At 46.7% G+C, this 23,056-nt stretch overlaps 1 protein-coding gene across 1 annotated transcript; it reads right to left on the bottom strand.

Annotated features, from left to right (window-relative positions):
* Nucleotides 1-753: 753 nt before the first annotated feature.
* LOC122377686 (histone deacetylase 8-like) lies at nt 754-22,228 on the bottom strand. The gene is made up of 10 exons (XM_043358008.1): nt 22,212-22,228; nt 10,291-10,389; nt 9,483-9,675; nt 8,773-8,914; nt 8,330-8,436; nt 2,897-2,986; nt 2,586-2,688; nt 2,069-2,336; nt 1,531-1,636; nt 754-1,305 (listed from the first exon to the last, which is right to left on the bottom strand). Exons 2-10 carry the CDS (start codon nt 10,381-10,383, stop codon nt 1,268-1,270), a joined length of 1,140 nt encoding a protein of 379 aa, XP_043213943.1. The 5' UTR covers nt 10,384-10,389; nt 22,212-22,228; the 3' UTR covers nt 754-1,267.
* Between the last annotated feature and the right edge of the window lie 828 nt (nt 22,229-23,056).

Below are 23,056 nucleotides of genomic sequence, written 5' to 3'. Positions count from 1 at the left end.
ATTCTTAGCAGATAACGAAAATTTGACGTCAATTGCACGATCCGCTGCCCATGTTGTGGTACTGCCATCTATTGACAAGGCTGGCGAACTAAAGCCGGGCGGCTATTTCCACTTTTGACACACCATGTACGCATCTTTCTTTGCTACCATATGCTACCATATCCAAAAAAGTACTCCCGGTTACAATCATTCAATTGCCAATCGCATAATGCAACTTTATGCACGTAATCGCACAGCGCTTTTGCAAGCTCCAACCGTTCCAAATTCCAATGTTTTTAGTTCAGCGTTTGTCGATTCAGGAGTATGGCTCGTGAGTCGTAGAGCTCCGTAACCTAATTTTGTGCGTTCCGTTGCTTAGTTTGTCGGTTGACAGTAATGACTTGATTGCAAGAGGAAACTGAGAGGCCGGATCCGAGTTGTTTCGCTGCTCGATAAGTATGAGACTTCTGAAGGTTGGGTGACGAATGGCGGGGACGGTGCAAAGCTGGTGAGCATCCGCAGGTAGTTCAGCGGGAAGGAGTGACAGTGGTGTCTGGCTTTGACGGGTATAAGTTTGACATCCGAATTCTATCGCTTACCAAAACCACCCGATCGAACGGGATATTTGGGCCTACGGTAAGCAGCAAGCTGGCTATTTAGCGTGGGACCCAACTAGAGCAAATCGGACATGCAAACATTCGAGCCATATTTATAAAAAGAGGTCAGAGATTCGATATCTGCTGTTCTACATCCTACGTCCTAAGGCTTACGGGCGCAGAATAAAACCATTTATGTAACATGTTTATTGCATGCACAGGTTAACCAGTTTCAGAACAGGAATGGATGGCTATCAAATAACTACCTACGCTATTATAAACGGACTAGAGTCGCCGTCGCGGTTCACCTGGAAGACTACGTAAATAAAAATAACACCAAGTACACGACCAATTAACACCAATCACAAACACTTGAATGCAGCCTTGTTCATAACAATGAAAGGCACGATGACACTGAAAGGCCGGGGTAGCCCGTCGCTACCTTCTCTTCATTCTCATAATATTTCATTATCGGTCACAACTCACAGTAAACATGGATGAAATGGAACCTGGGGCGCTTGCATCCCCAATTCCTCAACTTGCGGTAGACGATCTTGATGTCATGATCTGGGTGACGATGTATAGATTATGATTCATATCACAGTCATGGATCTACATAGCTAATCTACCCTGTGCTCAGTTGGTCGGAGAGAACCAGTGAGCACCGGAAGACTGCACCGTTCCTGGCCTCGTCACTGGTGCAGGTATTCGTCCACGCACTTCATGTTTTCTGGAAATGAGAAACGGAATGTGTCTGTACTTGTTTGTGCTACGATTTGAAAAGGTCACGATAGCTTCAACAACGCCGGAGATGTATGGATACAAATAGCATAATGTTAAGTTTATAAGCAATCATGTTAATTACAGCCAAAAACATTAGACAGGAGAAAGTGATGACATTCAAAGGCAGTACACACTCATTCCTAAAATATTTACGATTTTCTCATTCACCCACCTTGCACTTGCTCCACCATCCCCTGAACATACGCCGGGGTGTTGTGGTCCTTCCTGAGACCCGCACTAAGCTCCAGGTCAAAGCTGGGACCGTAGCGCATGAAAAACTGAAAGCGGTGGAAAAAAAAACGTCAGAATAGTCCTAAATGAAGAGAAGGATTGCTAGAACATCTGACACAATCAAGATTCAATGAATATAATGCATAGTCGATTCGATAAATTATCAGTTATCGAGAACATCCCGAAATCTTGTTAGCTGATGAGCTTCAAGCAAACTGTTTATTTATATTACCAAACAGTGGGACTATTAACTACATAGCCGAAAGTCAAACCTGATATCATCTGCAGCAAGATGACCTGATGCCGCTCTGATTGAAGGCGTCTGTACAGCACATATTATGCAATGGATTTTCATCGAGCCTCAGCCCAGCCACTGGTGCACACATGCCGCAATTATAATTGATTGCCCGGAACACCTGCTGCGCTACCCCCACCTCCCTGATGATAGGTAGAATTGAGTTTACCCCGTGCCTGCTCACCGGATGGTCGGGAATGTCTGGCGTCAGCCGCCGGCCGAGGACCAGCGCGGTCAGCTGGGCCCAGCAGCGCGCCACGTTGGCCGCGCTGTACCCTCCGCCGCCCAGCAGCAGGGTGGGCCGTCCGGCGGCCAGCACGCGGCGCACGCAGCGCGCCAGACCGGCCGGCGTCAGGCTGAACGTGCCCAGAGGGTCACCGGCCAGTCCGTCGGCGCCACACTGACACACCACGGCGTCCGGACGGAACGCGGCCAGCACCGGCGAGATGGTGCTGAGGGGGGGGGGGGGTAAGGGGGCGTGCTAGGTGTGTGGTGGGAGGCACTTACGGCCGGAGAGTAGCCGGAACGTGGCTTGGAACTCGAAAGCGTTCAGTGTACAACAGAAATGGAAGTGGTTAAACACAAGTTCAAAGTGAGTAATATTGCGACATTGTATCAACATCATAATGCGTAAAACATCACGTTTCAATTCACAAGCTAATATAACAGACGAATGTTGTTCCTTCTTCCCAGCAACGCACCTGTCAAACGCCTTGAAGAATGTGTCATCGTTGGCGCCCTCTTTCAGCGGAACATTGCAGCAAAAGTACCGTCCACGGCCGCAGCCCACGTCGTCGATGCTCCCTGCAATAAAATGGTTAATCCATGACGACAGCAAAACTGGACGAACACCCGCATTAAAATTTCCTTTCTCTGCGTAGCCAAGATTAGGGTATTAATCCTTTTTTGTGCAAAAAGCGTACTTACGAATAAACGAGCAACAGAACTTCTAACAGACGGTAAAAAACCTGCTTCATACACAATAAGTACGAAGTGGCGCTGTTTCACCTACCTGTTCCAGGGAAGTATCCATCTTCATAATGATGGATGGAGTAGGTGAACACCTTGGACGAGTACAGGAAAGCGTTTTCAACCCCGTCACCTGTGAAAGATACGATCGATACGCTCGTTAACCCTCGCCCCGTTGGGGGGGGGGGCCATTTCTGCCGTCCAAACCAAAACAAGCGTAACTCACTTTTTGGCCATTTTGAGATAATGGTATCGTTCGACGGAGAATCAAATAGGGAATCTATATACCAATTTATAGACTTTAATGCTGAATATATTTTAAGTTATTTTAAATTTTATTTTTATGAAGAAACGTATCTTCTCAAGTGAGCTAACTTTACAAAAGAAGAAAAGCGTAACTCATAATAATTGACGATAAAAAGCGTAACTCAGGAGTTACGCTTTGCTTGCATGGAATTATGGAAAATGTTGTTGAATTACGGTTTTATCAAAGCATATTTAATCAATGCCCTTGTCCCAACTTACCATTCAAAGCAATGGCAAGGAGCCACACCGCTCTCGTGTGGGCACCAGTGCGGAGCAGCCTGCAGCGCCATGGTATGGGACGTGGGGTATTCCACATCATGGTATGGGGTATCCCGATGTTAGCTTCCTCTCGGCAACCGGGAAGATCCGCAGAGCCGCCCATCAGACTGTTCGCACTTCGCCAACCGGGGAGGAGGGAGGGTGGCAGCCGACCCACCGTTGGCATTGGGTATAGCCGGTCCCGTGGCCGGCTCAGGACTCATGAACGCACAGCGCGGCCGCCCACTCGCCGCCGGTAACGGCTGGGGATTGCGGCGAGCCCACCACCCGACGGTTTCATCCGGTCGACCAGGCCTGGAGGGAGCGGGCTCTCGTCACTCTGGCAGAGGCTCGGTGGATTGCCTCAAAGTCCACTGGGTGTTTGGGTTGAGGGCGCTGGCTTCCTCGGCGATGCTGTCGACTGTCTCGCTGCCATTAGGATCTCAGAGCGATGGCACCCACTGAAGATGGACATGCCAGTCCCTGCTGTCAGGTCTGGTCGATTGGGCCCTCGTCGTGCGACAAGTGCTCCAGCAGGTAGATCGGTGCTTCCTAGACAGCGAGCATCCAACACGGAAGCCGGAACACAGCCGACACGTTGGGATTCATATTTTGTTGTTGTTTTTGTCGTTTATTCCATCGGCCCAGATCAGCGCCCGGGAAACGTTTTGCTCTGGTGTTAGCTGTTATACCCGGCAGCCAAGGCAGCCCTGGCCGCCTGGGCAGGCGCTGGTAGTGAGCCGGCGTTGTATGGAGCTATACCCGCCTGCTGACCAGTCCGCTCGCCATTCTCCGCGGGTGGCCCTGGCGGCAGTCCTTGCCGCTAAGCCACTGTCCACGGTCTGCAGCGCCGCGTAGAAGTCGGTCCAGATGTGGCAGAAGCGCTGGTCTTGGGCCTTGGTCATGGTTATGATCGACCCTGCTGATGTCATCAAGCGCCGTCTTGAGAGCTCCGCCCTGGTTATGGAGCAGAGGGAGCCCGTCGCAACCCTTACCGTCATTCCTTCTCCTCTGTCCGAAAGGAAGATCAGAGAAGATCCTCCACCTTCGCGGATTCCGTCCCCCTCCCCCCCCCCCCCACCGAGCCATCTTCCTATACGAGACACATGTAACGTAGTCCGCTCCTCGGATGTTGCGGAGTCGTTCCTCTGTGGACGCTCACAGGTTCGCCGCGGACTCACTACGGAGGCAGCCGGGGTCGTGTGTGTGTGGGGGGGGGGGGATCGTCCAGTCGATGGTGTTCTCCGCGCGGAACTACCAGGGCGCAGAGAGGCGGCTAGCGCGGGCTCGATGCGTGGTAAATGCGTCATCGCGGGGCCATGCAGGTTGGGAGTAGCCAGCATCTCTCGGCCGACATCGCGGCAGCCACGAGTGACGCTGAGTCGCTGGCCTGTTGCTGTGGCGCTGAGGCCAACTCCTTGAGCGGCATATCTTCTGGGACAGCCAGAGCACTGATTGCATTGAGGTAGTATTTCGTGATCCTCCCATCCGGCCACACGAGGGCTCGGCGCCTCTTCGTTCCACGTCCATGTGCAGAAGTGCTGCCAGGTGTTAGATTAGAAGGCCATGTTCATTCACCTTTCTTCGCTGGCCGCCGGTATAGGTGGGGCTCCGATGTTCAGTAATGGTGATTGGTGGCGACAGCTTCCATGGCGGGTCTCTCAGGCAGAGGAGCGGCTCGGAAGATGTATGTACTCCGAGCTCGACACGCTGTCCCACAGTTCCTCGGCCGTGCTCCTCCATCCAGACTGCAGGGATGGAGGAGCACGGTCTCCGCTACACCTCTCCGCTATCGCTCGCAGCGTCTGTAAGGGGAAGGACTTTGGCTGAGGCCCTATTTACCACTTTGACCAGCAGGCGCGCAGCTATACCAAACGCTCAGCTACCGAGGCTCGTCCTGCTTCCACCATCACGACGTGGGCCGGGATGTACCGGGACAGCCAGTTGCCACCCTGGCGGCGTCGCCGAGACCTCGTGTGGCCGGCTGGGAGGACCGCGAAATACTACCTCAATGCAAGCAGTGCCCTGGCTGTCCCAGAAGATATGCCGCTCAGGGAGTTGGCCTCAGCGCCACAGCAACAGGCCAGCGACTCAGCGTCCTTCTCCAGAAGCGGTGATGCTGTTATTGCACTCGCCAAATGCATCGTACCCGGTGACGTCCGCCTGTGACAGCTGCGTTTCAGTAAACGCGCTGCCCGCATCAGTTGTCCAAAGGAGTGTCCGTAAAAGAAACTGTAGTGGATAGCTTCGGAGGTTTTGTTAGGATGATTGAAGAAAACAGACGAAAACTGAATGTCCTTAAGGATGACGACTTCTTCCATTTCGATGATAGGGGAACGAAACAAAACTGGGGTTGCCAGCTAAGATTCCATGCTCTGATGAAGGACTTCAGGGTTATCCAAGTACCGGGGGGGGGGGGGGGGGGGTGAATAAAAGCAATCCTCGCTTGACGTCTTTGTGAAGAAGTCGAAGAAGACCTTTTTGTAACGAAGTCGTGCGAAGAAACGACTTTGTGTCTCCTGATAAAGGCTACCGTTGACAAGACGTCCCAAAGAACAACCCTTATGGGATGAAACAAACTTAGGCTTACTTGATTATCGCCGCTCTACGTCCTATCATTAGCGACTACATGAGTTACTTCGGAGAAGCCATCAAAGGCCAAAGCAGTCGGTGAAACCGGGCATCAGGAATCTGACCGGGTAGATATATAGGCTAAGACCACTGCGAGCTGCGATCGCCGGCCGCTTGTTCGGTAAATCTAGTGCCAAGCTTGTAGTGATAGCCTCAGGAGACAGAAGGGTCGGTGGCGTCTGGTTTGAACTTGCGCTTTTAACACACAGCTACTCACGGGCAATATGCTTCCTGGTGGGCGTATTGGTAACCGATTCCTCGTCGGATTTCTCATTGAAATGTTTTGATGGGCCTGATGGCTGTTTTCGCTGTTATTTCGGACGTGCGAGTTCCATAAAATATTATAGTATTAAGCATTCATTCACCTTGTACAAAATAAGCGCATAGTGAAAAAACTCCCTTTTTCAGATAAAAAAGCGTAACTTGCGAGTTACGCTCTTTTTTAAAGCATCGCCTGGCGCAGTAATGAGTTACGCTTTTTTACCATGGCGCTGTTTGGAGTTACGCTTTTCATCCTTTTGGCGGTACAAGCGGTTCGCCCAAAAAGTGAAAGGAAAAAAAACTTTTACCAATTTACATTTAACTTAAACCACTGTTGGAACGTTACTACACACCACAAATATCTCCGTTTCTCAACGATTTCAATGATGTATGCAATTCCCATATCGGAATGATACATTAGCGACAATGTCTCCAAACAGTAAATCGGCTCTCCTGAAAAATCGTAAAAAGTGAGTTACGCTTCTTTTACTTTGCACGGCAGATTTTGGCCCCCCCCCCCTGTGGTTTTTCCTGAATAGCAAGAAAACTGCGGCGCGCAGCGCCACCAAATTTTCAGTACCTTCCCGGGCATCAATTTGACACCTTCACACCGAATTTCAAGTCTTAGGTCACCTTAGGTCAGGAGTTATTGAGGTCAAACTGAGGTCATGTTCGAGCAAAAATGAGCAAAAAACATGCAATCTTCAAACGCTCACTAAATCTACAGTTATCAAGCAATTTCAAAGTTCTTTATATGGTCTAGTAGACAAAAAGCGGCGCTACAAAACTGCTATCTCGGATTTTCAAAATTTTGGGTTTTTGACCCAAAAAATTTCAAAAAATTGATTTTTTAAGAAAAACTAAAAAAAAATCCAAAATTTTTCCGAATTTCGAAAAAACCGGAATATATGTGATAGTCCCTGCGCTCTTCTATATACATACCAAATTTCAGATCGATATCTCGTTTTTTGGCCAAGTTATAGCAAAAAAACTGTTCAAAAATGATGACGTCAAATTTTTGAACTCAATTTTTAGCGATTCTAGACCTCGTACGGCAAAACAAAGACCACCATTGAACTCCCCGTGACGAGCTGCATCGATTCGATACCCATTTTATGCAAAAATATCAACTTTGAAATTTGACCTAATTTGACCTGACCTTGACCTGACCTTGACCTGACCTTGACCAAAACATGACCTAAGCTGGCCCCAAAGGCTGCCTGACCCACATAATCGCATTTGTCATGTAAAATGGACCATAAAACATGTATCACACGGCACTTTCATATTGTGACCCCCCAGTGACCTGACCTCTGTGACCTGACCTGGTATCAGTGACCTCAACTAGCAAAATATGTGTTTGAAGAACATTTCCCCATCGATGATTTTCAATGAAATGCATTTTACTCGATTTTACAACGCATTTCTTGAAATGCCTGTAAACGGTGAAAATTGGACCTTTGACCTGACCTGTGACGTCATCGGTTTGACCTAGGTCAATAAAATTGGGTCACAAGGTAGTTCCCTAATAGGGCTATCCAACACCGTTTGCCGCTTGTCGCTACGTTGCGTGGTTCTCGAGATCTTAGGGGGGGGGGCCAAAATGGCCCCCCCCCCCCCCCAACGGGGCGCGTTGCTCGGCAGAGCCCAACGGGGCGCGGGTTAACTCATAAGGACATCGCATATTTGTGCTTGGTACAAACAAGTATAAATCCCAAACATCAGGCACGTATTGTAGTAACGGAAGGTAGCCGACCAAACGGATGCCGAAACCAAATAGTCAAAAGAAGCAACCAATGTACGGAACACAAGTGCGTTTATCAATCTGGGGACGTTCGGCATGCCCATGATTCACGTAGCCTTTCCATTTTACAAAAGATTGTCAAACACCACGGTGGTGAAAATTATGATGAGCACGCACAGCAATGCTCAAATGTAAATATAGCTCCCAAATTCCAGATCTGCAACGTACCGTAACGTATGTTCAAATCAAAGTGCTGCGTCCCAGTATGTTACGCACCGTGGTGGATGTCGAGGTCGACGTAGAGCACGCGGTCGAAGGTGGAGCGCAGCTCTCCAATGGCCAGCACGGCGTCATTCACATAGCAGAACCCGCTGGCGCCGTCCCTGAAACAGCCGCAACCAAATACATGGGACACGTCATTTATGTCATTAGTAGACAAATGTTTCACATACAATAAAATATACGAACCCGAGAAGAAATTTTGTTATAATTAAAAAAAAAACAGTGGCAGTCAGCGAATGAATGCGTGCCGACCTTCAACACCCCAAAAGGAATAACTTCCCTCGAACGAAAGTTATTTCACTCAACGCTCATGGACAGACACAGCCTCGTCGAAACCACACAAATCCAGTGCAACATAAAGTCACAAAACCGACAAAACCGACACTCCACAGCGCAGCAGTGCGGAAAGCAGCACGTGCCGAGCTGTGCCGACTTACCTCTGCGCGTGATGCCAGCCGCCGCACCAGTTGATGGCCACGTCGAAGCGCCGCTCGCAGAGGGCGCGCGCCGCGCTCAGCGAGGCGCCGGCCACGGTCCGTGCCAGGTCCAGGATACCGGACACCAGCGGACAGTCGAACCCTGCGGCAGGATAGTAGTTAGCTTGGTGGCAGGTGGTCACCTAGTCACAGGGTCCGGTGTATACTGTGCAGGGACTGGATGTCTGCATGGATCAGCGGCGAAAAGGATAATGGAGAATGAAATAGTGAAGGAATAATGTACGAAAACGACGAGATTGAGAATGTTAAAATATATTCGTGACAGGAATCATTAAATTTCTTGTAAAGGTGGCGACTGATTGTGAACTATGATCTACATATACAGCGTTTCGCTGCCAGATGTATGGAATGGCTGCAAGCAGCTGTGCACACTCCGGCTCAATATCGGTTGGATCTGTGTTCAGTGTCTAGTGTTTACCATGGAAGCGCATCAAGGATCACGTGAATATTTGTCCGAAGCAATTATCGACCTAATAAAGCAGCACGACCATCTACCTGAAGCGAACAAGCCTTTCTCCTTTCATATAAAATATTACTGCCAAACAGGCGCAAGCGAAAATCGTCAGGTCGATCGGACCCATAACCGCCCATACAACCATTCGGACAGAATGTGGCAGATCAGACCCATCCCGGCTCTGCCCGCCACTCACCGAGCCCGTACTCGTCGAGCTGGTCGTCGCTGTGTTTCTCGAGGTCCTTGCTGCCGTTGACTGACTCCAGGTAGTCGACGTAGTCGCCCGAGTGGAAGTTGCGGAGGTCGTCCACGTCTGCCAGTCGCGGCTCGATCACAGTCATCAGCTCAGTGAGCCGGTACGCGCATAGCAGCTGGTGCACCATGGACGCCTGGAGGAATCAGATGTGTGTCAGAAAGGTGTCTCTTTATTTCCTACCTAGCTCAGCAGCGCAGGGTATTTAACTCCCATACATAAGTGAGACTAAAGTGGTTTAAATGACTCTGACGCTCGCGAAAGGGCGCAATGTGAGACCCCAGATGTCAATGGTGTGGAATTCTCGATCTGGTTGGTGGGTAATGCTTAAGCCATTTGATACTTATGGAAGTTTGCATAGAGTTTATATGAGGACATGAACTTCCCTCTTTATGTTCACAACTACTTCCCAATCACACAGTAAAATTGGGGGATTGTGCAACAAACTATTTTAAATCTAAAAAAAAAACTAACGACATTTTGTACTGCGTCATGTCAAGTTCTGGTTTTGCTAATATTATTCAAGAAGGCACTCAACTATATCTCCTGAAAAATGATAGAAAAATAAAAAAAGTTTCAGAAAACTGGCATGCATCAAAAGATATGAAAAATGGGAGTGAAACATTACAAATATATTGGTCATACTCCTGAGAGTCTACACAAATCACAAGCAGGTAAAAAAAAAAGAGAAATAAGATGGGATAAAGCAACAAGCGATAAATTAGCAAACTGGTTATAATGAAGAGCTCACCCTTAGTTGCATGTTTTGAATCCTGTCAGCCTGACACAGCAGCTCCTTGCTGATGACATAGCCCACACAGAGCTTTGATACCTCACTTGTCATGATGAGCTGTAAAAGAAAAAATAATAAAATCGAATAAAAATATAAATTTTTTAATGAGTATAAAAAAGAAAATAATAATAAGAGGATGTTAGGATTGCAAAAACAAACTTAAATATTTTGCATATGAAATTTTGTTTGAACTACAAAATCCAACCGAATTGTGCTCAAGAAGACTGTGGAAGAGGAACCCTGTTTGATGATAAAGTCAAATTAAATGAGTAAGCTATAATTATTACCTGTTATCTGATCATAATGATTATTGTGAGAAAGTAAAAAGTAGGTATGACTTAACAAAAGGTAGGTACTAAAACAATATGAAGGGTCAAGGGCACCCATGACCCAAAACAATGTAATAAGTAAATGTTAACAGTTAACCCGCGCACCGACGGGGGGGGGGCGGATATCCGCCCCCCCCTGAGGTTTTTCGCGAATAGCGGGAAAACCGCGGCGCGTAGCGCCGCGAAATTTGGTATGACTATAACCTCATCAATTTTACACATGGTGTGCAAGTTTGAACCTCCTACCTTTTAAGGTCAGGTCACCAGGTCACTTTGAATGACCCAACCTCAAGTCACTTTTTTGCAACTTTGTCACCGTGCCAGAGCTACAGTAGATGTCGGAGGCCTTTGAAAGTCGCAGGATATTATTAGGTCATTAGTAGCTACAATTTGTATATCTCGGAATTTTGATATCGGTGACCTAAGGTCAGGTCAATTTCGCGACCTCCCCATTATAAGTCAATGGGGGAAAAATCAACTCCCTGTTTTTACCACTAAAACGGGTCGGAATGGCCCCATATACCATACATGACTTCATATACGATCAACCTTCACTACCTTGAGGTCTGTTTTGCTGTTGGGCAGCTGTGAGGTCATGTGACGTCATCAAAGGTCACCAAAGGTTTTTGGCCAATAACTCCGTACAGGAACAAGATACAGACGCGTGGATGGTCTCATTGTGTTCAGCTCGTCAAGACGCATCGAATGATATACATGATGACCTCGAGGTCACGTGACCTGAGGTCAACCTTTGACCTTGACCTTTCGAGGTCAACATATATATCATTCGATGCGGATTGACGAGAGGATCACGATGATGCCCTTAGTTTGTTCCTATCTTGACTAATTCGAAAGTTATTCGAGAAAAACTCTCTCCATATCTAGCGCCGCCATTTTGACTTTTTCGACCCCTGTGACGTCATCTTTGACCTGACCTGAAAATGACCTTAGTAAAAATTGTAGATCTTGGCCGTGCGTATCCGATGCCGTTTACCGCTTGTCGCTATCTTGCTTCGTTCTCGAGATCTCAGGGGGGGGGCGGTCATCCGCCCCCCCCCGTCGGTGCGAAGTTGGCGCAGACCCCCGTCGGTGCGCGGGTTAAATGCATAGCTTCTATCGCCCACCCAACTACCTAGCTTGGCACTTGCCATCCAGTGCTAAAACATGCTTATACTGATTCATACTAAAAGCATCCTTTCAGATTGTGTTATTAACAATGTGGCAATAAAAACTTAAATTTTCATTAGTTTAGCACCTTAAATCACTAGCTGATCCAGGGGGCTTTAGGTTACCAATTATATTATATGATGCCACTCTTCCAGGCTAGACCCGCTTCTGGCAATGTCTTGAGCTGCCTTTGCGAACTTCTCCACACTGCAGCAGCTTGAGGCTCTAGCAGCTTTATCCATGCCACAGCTTGAGCTGACACTTGACAGCATATGCCTGAAAACTTGTGTGACATCTGCCATATCAATTACCAATATCCTTATTTGCCCTTCCAGCCCACAAAAGTCACAGAACCCAATATTTAGAAATTGCTTCCCTCATACCTATAGAAAGAAAACTAAGCAATTTCTCTCAGTAAGTCCATTTTAATCTGAACAAAGACAAAAAAGCAAACCATGGTCCATGAGATTTTCGAAATAAGAAAAAAAACTTTTGGAAGGTTATCCCTACTGCATCTTGATCTTATACCATGTTTCTCATACATATGGTGTTAATAAATAAGTTCTGAATTAAAGTAGGTAGCAACCAATCAGAATAGTGTACAAGCATTGTTATTGTGCAAGTGTTTCTACATGACAGGTAGAGCAATTCATCTGAATGCATCTTGGTAAAAAATAAATGCATCTGAAAGACTCAAACATGATGAAATGGAAACCTTCAGTTTCAGGCTTCAGTCCTGGGTGGACGTTCACAGGAGGTGACTGCGGGGCATGCACTTGCAGCAGTAACTGTCCCTGAATTACCAGAAAAATAAGCAATACAAGTTTTAAAATGTACAGCTTAATACAGAAACTAGAGTTGTATCCTACAAAAACTTGAAATAATATCATCTTAAGGCTAAAGGTGCTACGATTTGTGTTGCTGTCTCAAAATATGTGCTCTATTTACCTCTCCCAAACGTCCAACCCAATTCCAGACCTAATCTTCTCAATGCCGTGAATAGGATATTGATATGGCAGCACTGGCCGGAGTCACCAGCAATAATATCCACAGCAATATTTTCATTATCGTCTAGCTCATCTTGGCAAATTGAAATGAGTTTAATGACATATGTTGTTTTAAAGTCATTTTTTCCCAGGAAATTAGTTATGTATAGTCACTTTTCGGATTATTATCTGGGATAATAATATCTAACTCACAAGTCCATATATTTCGGATCCAGCTCAGAGTAGGTATCCATATAGAAGATTGGTTGCACTACTTGTTATGTAGAGGAACATGCAAGCTAAAATACCATGTCAGTTTTTTGGCAAGTGATATATTTTTGAAAAATGTAACCCGTCTAGGGAATAATTTTGGTGTGTGGTTTTTCATATAGGTATGTAATTGTTTTTATTTTGTCCAGTGACCAAGGGTGAGCAACATCATCCGAAATATATGGACTTGTGAGTTAGATATTATTATCCCAGAGAATAATCCGAAAAGTGACTATACATAATGAGTTTAATGACGAGGATGAATATGAATGTTGCCTGAACGAATGAATAAGTGAATGTGGAAAGTTCTGAATGTTAACAAATGCTGTGAATGTGCATTCACGGAATTTTGATTTGGTAGGATTGGGCCCTGAATCTGATCCTCCTTCACCTTGAGTTCAAGTTACGCCGACCACGCCGACAAGACAATGAAGCAAGATTCCTGAGCCTGACACGAAGAATCAGCACTGCTTGAACTTGTATTTTGTACGCCAGGGTTTCTTTCAGCTGAAATGAATATAAAAAAATGTACGATGAAAACTTTTGTTTTTAGGGCCTACTGGGCCTTAAAGGAAATAGTTCACTTTTAACATCAGTAGGCGGAACTATGGTCATGAGTACCCAAATATAGGAACGTCCCCATTTTTGGGAACGGAGTTCCCAAATATGGGAACGGGCGTTCCCATTTATGAGAACGGAAGGCAATTTTTCGGCCGTTCGCCCACTAAAACTCAAAAGTGCATCACGTCTCAAAAAAGTGCACGCTGATTTAAGTATCTACTAAATCTCCATAAAGTTATCTTTAATCTGACCGTGGAACAAGGAAATTGACCGTGGAATGATATTTTTAATGATTTTTTTAAAAATGACAGAATGGTGGAAATATGGGTTATACGACATTTAACATGCAATTTTAAGGAAAATGAAGCATTTTTTACATTTTGAGGTCAAGTTCAATAATTTTCGCCTGGTTATGAAGTTTCATTCTAGCGACACCAGATGCTGACATATGCAAGCGAACACGCGGACAGTCCCGAGGTAATATTGTTGACTTTTGGTGTCGGGGCGATCGACCGCGTGGAACGTCAGTGATTTTACCGAACTACTGTTGTAAACTCAGTTTCAGTGGTTTAAAATCATTCAGCTGTATTTTATCAGCCCTGAAAGACATATTTTATTTGGATGCTAGCTGTTTAGCGTTGTTTTATAAGCAGCGTCATGAGCGTGGTTTTTGTCTTCGGCGTTTCTAAGCATGATCGTTTGGGGGGATTTTCTCTGATATAGGTCGCTCTGTGTGGCTTATTTATAATTTTCATGATGATTTCGATCATACCTCGTGCCCATCCTACCAGGCCTTTTGCCACTTAAACTCATTAAGAAAGGAAAAAACTAGATTTTCATTGGGACTAGGTGTTTTGAGGGTGTAACATATTCAGCGTTCCCATTTTTGGATACTTCTTGTGCTCGTCAACTCTCGGTGATTAGCAGACAGGTGCTTGACATGTCTCCACCCTCGGCGCGGACGGTGGATATAGGTATGGAAGACCTTGTTGAACATCGCTGAGCGTTGTGGATTACGTAATCCTGCAGAGGGGGGCGTGCCCGCTGCGAGATCGACGGGAATAAAAGCGCAGAAGACCGGGCGAAACATGCAACGGTCTTGCCGGAAAGGTCATCTGATGATTGTTGCGTTAACAATAATTTGCGGCGTTGGACGTGATGCTTGTTAATGAAAAGAGCCCCTGAAAGGCGTCGGTGAAATCGTTCCCAATTTTGGGTACGCCGTTCCCATAATAAGGAACGCTTGCAGCGCCAGTGTACGAGAGCGTTCCCAAATTTGGGCTCGCGGCCCGGGTGATGGACTGCTTTAGAAATAGGGTAACGATTTGAAACTACGATGGGCCTTACAATATCAAACTCTTTCCCAACAATATTGAGACAACTATCAGGCGGTTCACGATCGTTTTATATTTTTTGGACGTCATTTAACAGTTCTTTTTCTTGTTTAAAATAATGCCTACATGGCGTTCCCATATTTGGGTTTATCGTTCCCAAACATGGGAACGAAAATGCGTTCCCGAAAATGGGTACGCTTGACCATAGTTCCGCCTACTGACATGGGGTTTTGAACTGGAATAGCAGTTTCGTAGCTTGAGCTGAGACTAGCACAAATCAGGAGCTTTTACGGCTCAACGATCACCCTAGACGAAGATATTCCATTTCTCGTTCCGAAAAGAGTGCCTTGCAGAGGAATGTGTGCCTTGCACAGGAATACAGCCACGTCATCGTCAGCCAATCAGCATGCTGCTTACAGCCAATGCAGCATGCGTAGGTTTGAACTACGCAATATGATTGGTCAACGCGTAATAAGCTTCCGCGTCAAACATTATTTTACATAGAATATAGTTCGTCCTATATTAAAATATAGAAAATAATTGTTTTTACAAAAAGGTTTTATTTTATTTTCTGATCATTTTGAGCATAACAAATCATAAATCCATAGCAAAATACTAATTTCAGGAAAGTGAACTGTTTCCTTTAAATGACAACAACTAAAATGCTCGCCAACGCTCAAATTTCGAAATTTCGCAAAATTTTCAAACAATCCGCCGCGCGAGCGCCGCGACAATCACGCGCGCTACTTTTGCCGAGATACAAGGTAGCACAATTACGAGAACTTTGAAGACCATTTTAGTACTGATATGACGTCATAAATTTTGTTTTTATCCATAATCAAGCCAATTATATTTGAATTATTCTCCATTATGCCTATCCTATCTACCTTCACTAAATAACAGAGGCGGATCCAGCTCAGAGTTTTGAGGGGGGGGGGGCAAACCATAACAATTTATCGATTCTTTCCATGCCTCGTCCACGGTCCATAGGCGTAATGTTAAAATTATGCCGTTTGGGGGGGGGGGTAAATGCCCATTTTGCCCCCCCCCCCCCTGGATCCGCCACTGACTAAATAGGCACCTAATGACCCATTTGGCCTAATGACCCATGCCCACATACCTACGTATATTATGGCAGGACCGTTTCTAAATAGGAGGGACGACTGGGCTATGCTATAAGCAGTCACATAATCGTTCGAATAGCAGTATGCTGTTCCTTGAGACCGGCTGAAAAGTAGGTCCGCACTAATGAGCTGAGTCTCACTTTTCTCACCGTCTCGCACTCTCATTGATTTTTGAGTCAAAACCAAACAGCAATGTTGGGACTTGGATTGATAAATAATTGGCACTGCATCAAGACTACGACGATATTATGCCACCGTCAGAGTTTGTGTGCCTACTATCAAGTATCAATGTCCTGGAGGCTGGATTGCCATTCGGGCTCATTAGTTCCAACACGGGTCAACTCTGCCACCTTAGTTTACCTTGTTTTACTTCATAAAGTGCTACACAAACCCTTTCCCAGTTGGGCCTTGTTGAATGTTCAAACTTCAATTTGTCAAAAGTTTGGACACTGTTGGCTCGCAATAAGTGGGTGAAATCGAGTAGCTGTCGAGCTCAGAGCTCGAATAAAGCGCCAAGGCTCTGGGAAGCTGTCGCCGCCAGTTGGCTCAGAGTGGGGCTCGACGTCGTCTCACCGGTGCAGACCACGTGCTCAGAAGAGCCTCGGGGGCTGGCGCTGTGAACGGCGCGTGCCGCGTGGAACGGTCCTGCTCGCGCTACATAATGGGAATAAATAAATTTGAATGAATCATTGTATGAATGGATATGTTTTTTCATAATAGCACGGTGAACCTATGCACAGGTAAGGTGCAACTTTTTCAGGTAGACAGGATCGGACCGGACAGGCTAACAATAGGGTTCAGAACGAGTATGCACATGAATTTTGATGGATATTAAAGGACGGCGATTTTCAATAAAGGTAGGGGTCCCTTGCACCAGACACCAATCCTGTCGCTCGATTTCGAACATAATCCGGTGGTTTCCCGGCTCGTCTGGCCGCTTGTACGTCACAAGCTTGACAAACGGTGCCGTATATGTCGGCATCGACAGCGTATATCACAACAGAGGCCTCACTATCGCCAGAAATGGCCTCCAAATCGGGACTGAGCCACATCGATCTGCCAAATCAACTCCGACAGACCTCGGAGCCACTAAGCTACTGCATGCGATTGTGGTAGAGAGGCTCATTGCCCATTTCTATCGGTCGGACGGCGTGAACAACATATGAACAACAATGAGACGTCTTTATGATGATAACGTGAATGGCTACCCGTATTCACGACATGAAAGCCATGCCGTTCGCTGTCAGGCTTTGGCGTATCTCTGGAGCCGAGAAATGCTAGCTATTTTGCTGAGCAATACCCAGGATGCCATGGGTGCATTTATCCTGTTCATCGACCAACGTTCCCAGCCCCGAAAGAACGAGATGATATGACGTGATTGACTGTCGTATGGCGTCTGTATCGGATATTTGTGACCGCATTCGGTCAGCGAGGCACCAGAATTCCAGCAAATTGGATCTTATTATGTAGACAGTATAGAGGCAACGTGAATTCATTGATGTGAATGATAAGTACATTATAATTATTTTAGCAGACATCATTAATGAAATCTCTCGTGGTAAGAAGTGAATGCTGGCAACGTCGTAAGGACGTAAAAAAACAGAAATGCTCAGAGGTGTTGGCATTGCATCCGAAACACCGCATCGGACCGTGTAACAAGTGGTGTGATGCTGGTGTCATTCACAATTATCGTAGCGTAGTTGACAGTTGATGACTTCGCTGTCCCCTCCCCTCCCCCCTCTGAAGTACGCTATCAACTAACTATGATGGCCCCAGGCCAGGGGTGGAGCTCCCTTTGCAGTTGGTAGGGCGGCTGCCCCACCAACTTGGTGTTTTGCCCCACAAATAAGCGTTTTGCCCCACCAACTTTAGCTGATTTCTAAGACTTTGTTGCTTTGCAAATTAATCTTTTTTCGAGTTTAAGAGCTTTTAATTGTCTGTTTAATGCAAAAGATTATATCTGTAATGATAGGAATTGATTCAGTGTGGCATTTTATTCAACTTCATAATCGGACATCGTGGGTTTGACGATTTTTCGCCCCACCAACTTCCCTGTAAAAGCTCCACCCATGCCCCAGGCTATCCATGCTACATAGCCTCTCAGTTTCTCGGTCTCCACAGCGCCCGCCCACCGCCATGGCCAAAAGCTGGGCCTCTCCGCTCCCCCACCCACGTGATGACGCCATCCCAGGACGGCACTATTAGCACTCGTCGATGGCGCGATGTCGCCTCACCTGGCGAATGGTGGGCGGTACCGACAGACGACGGGACACAGTTGGGAAATGCTGAGAAGCGCGCTTGTCATCGGCTAAGTGTGACATGGTACCGGCGAGGTTTAGATTACGCGCTTAGTTGGTTGTATTGCTGAGTTATGTAGCACCGTGAGAGTAGTGATGTCGCGGCAAAGGTTTGAGAAACGTCATACAAGTGGTCCACCCTCGCGGGACAGCTGAGAGGCTGAGGATGATGCGTTAGGATAAAGATGACCGTACCGTGCAACTGCAGGCATTCTTCATTTCTTGGTTTGGGAAAAGAACGACAGGAGCGGCGCGATGGTAAGGTATACGTACCTACCAAGAATCTCCCTTCCATCAGGTCATCAGGTTCTACATAGAGCTATAGTTCGTGGGAACCCTGACAAATAGTTAGGTAGAAAATACGCCTCTATAGTAAAGGCTGAATTTACCAATACAGAGTTCATAGTTACCATGCAGGAAGGAAAGCTGTCTTCACAAGTTATCGTATGTACGATATGGCATTGCGTTGAAGGAATTCGTTTTACTCGTAAAATGCCGTGTTGGAATGCAGATTATGCCGTATCGTCTTGCACGGTCTCATCCATCACGGTAAAAATTTTCAAATGATGCGATGTCATGCCATCATGCCTCTACACTGGCAGGAGAAGAAATACTATGTTTATGGCCAAGTAAAGCTAATGCTAATTAAAGACCGGATCGCCCTATTGCGTAGGTAAGAAGTCTTGCCTTATCTATCGGAAGGCTAGGCATTAGGTATAATCGACAATCGTGCTTGCCGCTTGGTGTCGACTTGAGCTTTTATTTAGCATACATATTACATATCCATAGCAAAGCACGAAGACGCTTTCATATGATAATCTCTAAGCTCCAAGCTGCGTAGAAGCTCTTAAACTTCGCAAGGTTTTTCAATGTGGAATTTACAAGTTGAAGTCAGTATTACCGTGAACAATCATTAATCATGTAAAGATGCTCTTTAAGCCGCCGCTGCCCGCTAGCCAGTAAAGGAGTCAAGGCCGTCAAGCCATTGACAAAAAATGTCATTTTGGCAAAGAGGTTCTTTTTCGTTCGTAGGTACTATTTCGACTTAGAGATCAAAGCGCTATTTGAGATCAGCAGTCGTAGAGAAGTTTTATCCTCGTACTATACGCACTGAATTCACAGCTTTATTGGTGTATCCAATCCATGCTTCCCCGGTAGACGCTCATGCTGAAATACCGATCGGGACTCGGCTCTTACTTCAAAAGAGAGTTAAGTTCCAAGGTCAACAAAATCTCTAAAGATATCAGACCGTGAATCGAATCGGGTATTTTATTATTATTTTGAGCTTGATATATATTGCTGGGGCTGGTCGACGACCATGCAGGCTCAATATTTTACTGAATGATATGTGTGTCGTGTGGTATGTGCTGTAATTTAACAGTGCCCTGGTATGCTGCAATTTAGCGCTATGTGTCGTAACACACGCGAATATAGACTTTATTTCTTTTGCCCTATTTTCCATGAACCAGGCCTGCTCTAAGAGGTGAAGCCCTTAAATTAGCACTAATTAATGGTGGTCAAAGGTCAAGTAATTGCATTGCAACATGAGCGAGGACGTTATTGGCGCTGTGCTGCAACTTTTCCCCGACAACGTTAATTAAATCTTCTTTCATCACGAGTTTGCGGTAACGTCAATGCTATTCACGTTTAGTTGGGAATGTCAAGATGATTATTTGTAGATGAAGCCATGCATATCAAACTTATTATCAAACCAATCAAACTTCAGTGGCGAGGTAATATTTTCATGAGGATGGGGGACTAATTGGTCATCAATAATACCGAAACAGATGAGAACAAACACACCAACATAGCAATAAGCAATATGCTCAGATATTTGTGGCTTATGACATAGTACATGCAATAATAAGGTACCGTCCAAAGCTTGATGAAGCCAAGACGATTTTTATATGGAAAATGCGTGCACAATGTTACATTCTAACTGCCAAAAGCAACCTTCAAATGACGCTGGTTTTGTCAATGACGAAAAAGGTCTGCCAGGCGTCTCATATAGAGGGACATTTTGCATAAGATATAACTCTTCATGAATGTATTGTACATGCAAGCTCGGTTGTAATTCAATACTGTTTGCTGATTTTATCCTTGGATTAAGCACGCTCCAAAGTCCCGGCCGCCGAGCTGTTCGATGTTCCAGCACGACATGAGATCATTCTAAATCTACGTTGCCCTCTTACACCCTTCCCTTTACCCAGCCCGCTCCAGTGGACCCAGCTTGTTCTCAGCAGGAGCTCAAGGTCCTCCCTCTCACGCCTGGTCAGGAGGCACCCAGGTGAATGTCATGCAGGACCAGATTATATGCGACTCAGCGAGACAAGGTCGTGTCGCCGCGTCAGGCGACTGGACCAGGACTGACACAAAATTGGTCCAGCGCAGGCAGTGCGGCTCAGTTTTTCAGCAGTCATGTGATCTGACGGGGCCGAGGTGCACCGTGCAACAGCTATAGTAGCTCCTAGCTAGGCATACACCTATGGTGAATGGGAGCTGGTTTCGATGCTCCTTTGACTCAGGGCCTCTGAATTGTGCTCCACTTCATATGTTTTCCTGCAACACAAAGTTTCGCTGACGTCATCTGTTGGTTAGGGTTAATGTTATTTTAAGTTTCCAGAGATTAGCTGGGAATTGTATTGAGCCCTAGTTAATCCGAAATTATGTAACGAACTATAATGTTTTACATCATCCCTCTCTTTTGGTAGACCAATAAGGACCCAGCGTAGTTTCTGCTCAGGCTTATCACATGCATAGCAGATTGGAAACCAAAGCTAATCAGATTTAAGATTAAGATTATTATCCAGAGAAGAGTGACGTTCATTGCCCTTCTAGCGAGTTCGACGCAGTTAGCTCTCCAAGGATGGCATTGCTTCCGTAGCATACACTGAGAAAACAGTGTCCCGATTTTCGGGCTCAGAGACCAGTTTTCGGGCTAATGTACCATATTCAAAACAGACAGCACATTTCGAGAATACTTTCTGAGCTAGCGCCACATGGGCTTGTAGCGGGATTTCGCGGCGTTGCGGGGCTAACCGGGCGGTCGCTTCTCAGCAGGTGGGCTGGCTCGAGTGGGGGTGTTAAAATCGGCCTATTGGGTGCGCTTCTACTCGTAAAAGCCCTTCTCGGTTCAGCCCCTCGCGAACTCGTCCCGACTCTGTCTTTGCATTCTCCGGGGCGATCAATCATCGGAAACACATAGGCCAGGGTTAGGGAATGGGAGATAATGATAAATGATAATCAATTACCCTCGATCATATTGGTATAGAAAATCAACTCTATTTAACAAAAAGTCCCACTCTCAAACAACAGCGCCTTTCCTAGCTGAGGGCTATCTCCCACCGGATATACACAACAATCATACTTCCACTCGTGCATCCCTTCTCACTTCTGTCATACGTCCAGTTATACCTCATAATTATCAGAGTTAGCCGTCTCCGATCCCTCCCTCTTTGCCTAACTTCCCCCGGTGGTGCTAAGGCGTGCGCAAGTCATTATTGAGTCATTGGCCTTAAATTTCATTAACCGTTATCCCTTCATAACCACAATGCTCCGTACATCAGACAAACGCTTCATAATGCTCACGCTACACGAATAGAATATACGAACCACCACAGATTTCGGCACTCCGCCCTTGAATTACGCGACTTATAGCGGGTCCAAGACCATGCCGAACTACCTACACACAAATAATAAACACACACGCACGCAGGTTGTTGAGCGAACAATGGACTTACAGCATGGGCCGGTAAACCTTTGCAACAACGTACGCAGCCCTTGTCTTACTGCCACTCACGCGTGGACCTACCTTCTGCTGCCAGTGGTCAGTCAGCATCTCTAACACACTCCAGCCCACGGTTCCGGAGCTAGAGCTCGCAGGGCACTCAGTAGCCCGGGCTTTCCGCGGCGGACGTATCTAAAATTTGAAAGCCGGGTTGGGTAACTAAAGTCCGTCCGTGATACTAATGACCGCATCTCGCACCAGCCATAGTTCAGGGTTTCCGGGCCAACCCGGCGACCTAAAAAAAGGTTAGCTCTCGTCGGCTAACTACAAAGACGACACGCGTCTTCCACGCACGCAGGTCCACTCGGGGATATCCTGCACTCAACACACATCGTCGACTACCAGCACATAGGCGTCCAAAGCCCTATCTATCCGTGGCTGGTAGTTAAGCTGTCGTCACAGACCTATTCGAAAGGACCAGAGCATGGCCGGAGCTACTCGACTGACTGCGGGTGGCCAGCACCGTCTGACTGCGATCACCCGACTCGAATGCTCGGTATCTAATGTTCACCCCCGTCTTGCGGCATTATACGTTCCTTCGCGGGGCATTACTCTTCCGGCGGCATACGATTCCCTCGCTAAGACGCCCGGGGTCCTAACCACCTCCGAAACTATCTATGTCGCTCTTCAAATGACGTCCCGCGCCGACCACTTGAGGGACCGATAGCGGGCCTACCTATCTTTTTGAAACCGGGCTGGGTAACTAAGGTCCATCCGTGATACTGATGACCGCATCTCGCTCCAGTCATAGTTCAGGGCTTCCGGGCCAGCCCGGCAGCCTAAAATCTGCCCAGCCTCCGAGGCTGTTAATCCGAGACGGAACACCGTCATCTCGCGGCGGCCCACCCGCCGATACACATCCCAGGCGA

Source organism: Amphibalanus amphitrite, unplaced genomic scaffold, assembly GCF_019059575.1.
Source record: "Amphibalanus amphitrite isolate SeventyFive unplaced genomic scaffold, NRLGWU_Aamphi_draft 000049F_arrow, whole genome shotgun sequence".
NCBI lineage: Eukaryota > Metazoa > Arthropoda > Thecostraca > Balanomorpha > Balanidae > Amphibalanus > Amphibalanus amphitrite.
The sequence above is the reverse complement of the archived record's forward strand: the minus strand, read 5'-3'. Positions and strand labels throughout refer to the sequence as shown.